General features: G+C 57.4%; 1 protein-coding gene across 1 annotated transcript in view; it reads right to left on the bottom strand.

The window, feature by feature from the left end:
* Positions 1-5,799, bottom strand: part of LOC104078731 (plexin-A1-like) — a gene marked incomplete at both ends in the record, with an annotated part of 43,184 nt that overhangs the window by 22,383 nt on the left and 15,002 nt on the right. Inside the window, 6 exon segments of the mRNA XM_009580486.1 lie at positions 992-1,134; positions 2,496-2,730; positions 3,473-3,616; positions 3,797-4,036; positions 4,525-4,618; positions 5,511-5,678. Of these exon segments, the coding sequence (XP_009578781.1) occupies positions 992-1,134; positions 2,496-2,730; positions 3,473-3,616; positions 3,797-4,036; positions 4,525-4,618; positions 5,511-5,678 (1,024 nt within the window).

Consider the following 5,799-nt stretch of genomic DNA (forward strand, 5'->3'; position numbering starts at 1 on the left):
AAAATTCCTCCCCGATACCCTTTTTGATACCCTTTCCACCCCTTTCTCTTTAGGGAAAATACTTAAGAGCAAGAGCAGAGGCGAGAGGAGAGCCAGGCGTTTGCACAGACAGGAAGGGCTGTGCCCCAGGGAGGGCTACGCTCACGCCTGCTGTGGCTCTGAGCATCCGGAAACCTGAGCTGCAAGGGGAAATCCATGGAAACGGGGTCCCCACCGTCCTCCGCAGCTGGGATAAAAATGGAGCGGGGGTCCCCACCGCCCTCCGCAGCGGGGATTAGGGACCGGGGAAAGAGAGCAGGCAGAGGGCCAGGGCCCCGCGCTGTAGCCATGCTGGCGTACAACACCAGCACGTGCACTTGCAGTTGGTAAGAGCTTGCTGTGTTGCAATTAGTGACCGTGCATCTTGCACCAGGGCCGATTACTTCTCCTAAATACATTGTGAAGCCCATGTCGACATTAATTACTGTGCCGGGTCAGCAGCGAGGAGAAGCTAAGGTCACCCCCCTCCTTTCTCTAATCAAGAGCGGCCTCAGCAGCCCAGCAAACAAGAAGCCAATTGCTGTGCAATTGCACACACTAAATTAAACAGAGGTGGGGAGGCCGGGAGAGGAGGGGGAGCTGGTTTGGGGAGCAGGGGAAGGATGCCAAGGATGGGTTCTGCAGGGGGAAACGGAGCCAAGCAAGCAGGCGATCTCAGACAAGCCTGCTAGAAACGAGCGGCCGGTCAGGCATCAAACAAACCCAATTGAATAAAGCAAGTGCTGTAGAAAATGACAGCAGCAATGATATTAATATAAATATTGATATTAATGTCAGAGAGTGCAGTAACCATTTGGCAGCCGGTCCGCATTCGTGTCGGCTGTTTGCTGCGCCAGGCCAGGTCAGCATCCGACCAAAGCATCTCTCCAGCCCTACGCTTGGGGCACGGGGACTCGTGCAGGGGCACATCCCCAGCATGAAACACTACAGAGACAGACAGACAGAACCACACCTCCATCTCCTTCAGCACCGGGTGGTCTTCTATCCCTGGGAAGAGAACCCGCATGGCGTAGGTGCGGTAATCCAGAAAGGGGATGCCAGCCCCATCCAGGTCGTTGGTCAGCTCGTTAATATCAGTCTGCAGCTCAGCGAAGGCTGGGGTGGGAAAAGCAGAACTAATCAACACATCCCGGAGTCCCAGCACACAGCATCGGCACCCAGCCTCCGCCGCACCCCCCCGGCACCCCATGGGTGGGACCCCCCAGGCGTGAATCGGCTCCGCATCCCTCCCCCCGGCAGGCTGTGATTGCTGTCCCCATCTCACAGATGGAGAAACTGAGCTGCGGAGGGTGGGGACGACTTCCCCACAATAAATCAAGCGGCAGATTTGGGAACAGGACCGCTGAGTCCCGGGGGGCTCAAATCCCCCCTGCCCAGCACTCGCAGCCTCCCAGGGATGCTGGGGGCAGTGGGGAATAGCAAGGCTTGAACAAAGCCAGAGCTTCTGGGGGAAAACGTTAGCCTAAACCGCAAGAATGTCCTCATTTCTTTTTGACCTAAATACTACTCGAGAGAAGAGCTTGAACACACCCACCCCAGCACCTCCCGATCCGAGCAGAGGCAGCCACGACTCCCAGGGGAACACGATGCGGGGGGGTCCTGAACCTTTAATTGCACCTAGAGGGAAAAGCTGACGGGAGAGGAGTCCTGGATATGCACCAGGGAAAGGGGTTGGAGGGGGGAGAAAACCCTCAGAAAAATCAAATTAACGGCACTTTAAAGGGAGCTGAAAGCCAGGCAGAGGGCTGCGGGCTCGTCAGCCTGATGAGAAAAAACAAACCGTCAGCTTGAAAGGCGTGCTATCTTATCTGTAACTAGTGGGACTAGAAAAGAGAAAAGGCAGGGAAGAGATTGTGCCTTTTAATTAAAAGCAGATCCTTTTATCTGCCAGCTGTGGAAGACAAGACACCATCCCCTCCACCAGCTCCCTCCCCTCTCCCTGTCACCAGTGCCATCCGCAGGCATGTGTAGGGATGGGGATTTGGGGGAGCAAAGGGTTTTTCTTTCTTTTCCCTTTTTATTATCTTGTTTTCGGTGCCTGCTCCATCCGCAGTGCCTGGGCTGGTTGTGGCTGTGGCTGGCAGGGTCGGGGCCTCGGAAGCCAGCTCAGGGGGATAATGGGCAATTAGGTTTTATCAGCAGGATCATACAGGGAATTCTGTCCAATTTCACAGCATCCGTCTGTCACGTAACGAGAGACCGACTGCCCACTCGCAGGCAGCCCTCACTACCCTTCTCGCTCTCTTTTCTCCCGTTTGGAGAAATGGAAGGGAACTCCTTAACTGGAAAAATCCCCCAATCCCACCCAAAACAAGTTCATGTCCTCTGACAAAGCAGTTTTGCCTGTTCCCATTCCCACTCCAGAAGGCAGTGGGGAAACGGTGGGAGCATGCCGAGCCTCGGGACGGTACGAGACCCTCCACCACCCCTACGTTAGCGGCACAAGGATCCCCCACCTTCTTTGCACTCCAAGGCCACTCGGGACTCCAGGTTGTCCATCTGCAGCTGGAGGCGTTTCAGGGTCCGGTCGGCATCCCGGGACTTGCGCTTGTAGGCAATGAGGACGATGATGATGATGAGGAGGAGCAGACCGCCCCCGCCGCCGATCCCGATGATGGCAGGCAAGGTTAGCAGGCTGTCCGAGTAGATCTGCAGTGTCCCCGGGGAGAACTCGAACCCTCCAGCCTTAATCTGTGCCATGGCAGGGAAAAAAAGGATCTGATGTCAGGGGGCATGCGCCCAGAACAGCCCTCCCCACCGTGCCCGCTGTGCTGGGATCTGGGGGATGACTCCCAGCCCGCGGGAGGAAGGATGCAGAAAAATGCAGGGATGGCAGGAGCTGGCCCGGAGCAGTGCAGCACGCTTTAATGGGATGCAGGACACACGCTGCCAGCGTGTGCGGAGCAGGCAGAGAGTTTGATGTCTCATTCAGACAACATTACAGTAACAGATGGGATGTGAAGCGAGTTCCCCCACAGGTGGGGAGCCTGGGGGGGACCGCGCTGGGTCCCTTTCAACCTGGCAGGGTCCTGGAGCGCGAGCACCGCTGCGCTACAACCCCACAAACAAGGGAGCCTTCCTTATGGTGTGAGCTGGCACCAGGGGAAGGGGTGGGAACCCCCCCTGCCTTGGCACGGCTGTGCCTTGGCGCCCAGCGGGGAAGGAAGGTTGTTGGCAGGGCCAGCCAGGGCACAGGAACGCCTGGCTGAGCGTGCCAGGGAGGGGACAAAGTATTTGGTCCTACCAAACATGTAATTAGGGAGCGTGATGCCCAGGGAGCAGGAAGATGGCTCCTGAGGATGCTCCTGCACGTGCACCAAATATCCGGTCCTCATCCGAGGATGAGCACGCAGCAGGGCCAGTGCCAGGATAAAGACTGAACCTCTGTGACACATGGGACATGAGAAGCAAAGGCACCGGTGTCAGCACTTACCGTGACTTTGTGCTGGCCAGTGAGGTTGGGGGACTCGCAGAGGAGCTGGGTCTCGGAGACGGTCAGGGTGCAGGGAGTGTCTCCGATCAGCACGGTGTAGTTCAGGCGGGAGTTACCAGCAGCTGGCGGGAGCAGGTTCCTGCCCTTTGAGGGAACAAGGAAGAAGATAGTCAGTTCTCATGCAATGGGGAACGCTTAAAAGAAACCAACATAAAGCAAATTCGTTCTCTCGCAGTGCAGGACTTTGCTCCAGGAGAGACAAAAAGCCACATCTACAGAGGGACACATCCCTATCCCTCTGCCCCCAGGTGCACGCTGCCTTACCTTGAGGATAAGGGGAGAGCTGGGCTTCAGCTCCAGCATTCCCGTGGGACTGAGTGGTTCGAAGACAGGGTCCGGGTAGTAAACGAAATTGGTGGTGTTGATGATCAGCAGGGTCTGGACATTATCCATGACGAAGCCGATCTCATCCGGGCGGTCGCCAACCTCCGGAGGGCTCCGCACGGGGTTGTCGATGGAGGGCGCGTAGCAGACCATGGTGGTGTCGTTGTAGACGGTGCAGTTCTGCAGGAGGCACAGATAGAGGTCAGACCCAGCTCCCGACAGGGAGGTCACGATTGCACCCCACAAGGATCTCCTGCAAGCAGCAGCTCTGGACACAGGGTTTAGACTCAGGATCTCCTGTCTTGTGCTATTACTCAATAGGTGCCACATTCCACCCCGGGGCAGAGAGAGACTTCTGTCTGCAATGGATGTGTGAGGGGTGGCAGGTGGGAGCTCGCTGGGGACGGGCTCTTTCTGCCACTATCCTGCAGACATCCCACAAACCTCCCATCAGTTTCGCACGCTCAGATCTCAACCCTCTCCTGGCAGCACCTGGCCAGAGGCCCTGCAGGGAGATTGGTTCCTTTCTTTGGGTGGCAGCCCCTGGACCTCAGCCCTTCCACGCCATCACACCTGCTGGGTAAGGGATACGCATTCTGCCCTGCATTGCAGAGGGACAACACCCCTCCTCCTTGTGCTCTGCCCCAGCCCCAGCCAGCACCACTTACGTTCTCCCTTTCAGAGCTGCAGTACTTGGCCCGGATCCTGGGCTCTTTGATGGTGGCCAAGTTGGTGCCAGTCACGGTCAGCAGCGTCCCACCACTAGAGACATGTAAAACAATGGGTTAGGAGAGGCAGCTTGGCACTGGGTCCCTGCTTCTGGGAGGGAAGCGCCCATCCTCACCAGCCAGACGCCCATCCGCCCCAGCCTGGGTGCACCACAATGCCCCGGTGACCTTTTATCCCACCCAGATGTCACCACAGCCAGCAGGATCTGGCATTCACCACCACCAAATCATCTCAGCTGACCCAAGGGCCAACTAGAGATATAAAACCTGCTAATTAACACTAACATTCCACCCTTGTGTCCAGGCTTGGGGTCTGAAGGCAGCTCCCAAGCTGAAGGAGACCAAGCGTCCACAATGGGAAAACATCCCGACACAGAGGAGGTCCTCTCTGCCACCCCCTTCTCCACCATTCAGGCAGCGGGTGGTAGGGCAGGCTGAGCCCTGCAGGGTTTTCTCCACGCCTTGGTGTTAAAAGCCCCGCAGTCCTGGAGAGTTTGGCCATGCTCCTGGGGAGCTCGCTCCTCATCAACACCCTGGGGAAGGTTTCCCTTGGCACTAGCGCTTAATGGATTCCTTTGCCTCCTCTCCAGCCAATTCAAACCTTTTAGAAAAGTATGTAAACATTTCAAAAAATCCCCCGATGGGAAATATTTTAATTTTATATGCCGCCGCCAAATGTCAAGCTGAAATTAAGCAGATCCAAAGCGCTCTCTGCTCTTGCCCCCTGCCAGGCTGAGCACTGCAGGCCAGGAGTTAGCAGGACCCCGGTGCCAAGCCATTGCTCACACTCCTCTTGCCACATCTCTGGAGCATGGCCCGGTGGCTATCGCAGCAGCACTGGGACGTACCCATCAGGAGGGGGGATCCGTGCAGAAAACAGCCCCCCCTGCATCCCACAAGCTCCCTGCAGGCATCCCTCGATTCACCTGTTGATGCTCCACTCGGGATCGATCTTCTGGATGGTGGGGTCTTCTGTGTAGTTGTACTTCACCTCCGGGTTGCTCAGCTCTGCCCGGTTGATGTTGATGAGGATGGGGGAGCCGCCGGGGGTGTGCCCGGGGGGGGTCCTGCACCGGATCTCACGAGCGCTTCTCCTGGGGCAGAAACGCACGACCCGTCAGAGCCCGGGCAGGAGGGAGGTGAGGGCGGCCGATGCTGCCCATGAGCCCCCCTCTCCCCTTCTGAAACTGCCGGGGGCGGGAAGGGAGAAAGGAG

The sequence above is a fragment of the Fulmarus glacialis genome, unplaced genomic scaffold, assembly GCF_000690835.1.
Source record: "Fulmarus glacialis isolate BGI_N327 unplaced genomic scaffold, ASM69083v1 scaffold936, whole genome shotgun sequence".
In the NCBI taxonomy this organism is placed as follows: domain Eukaryota; kingdom Metazoa; phylum Chordata; class Aves; order Procellariiformes; family Procellariidae; genus Fulmarus; species Fulmarus glacialis.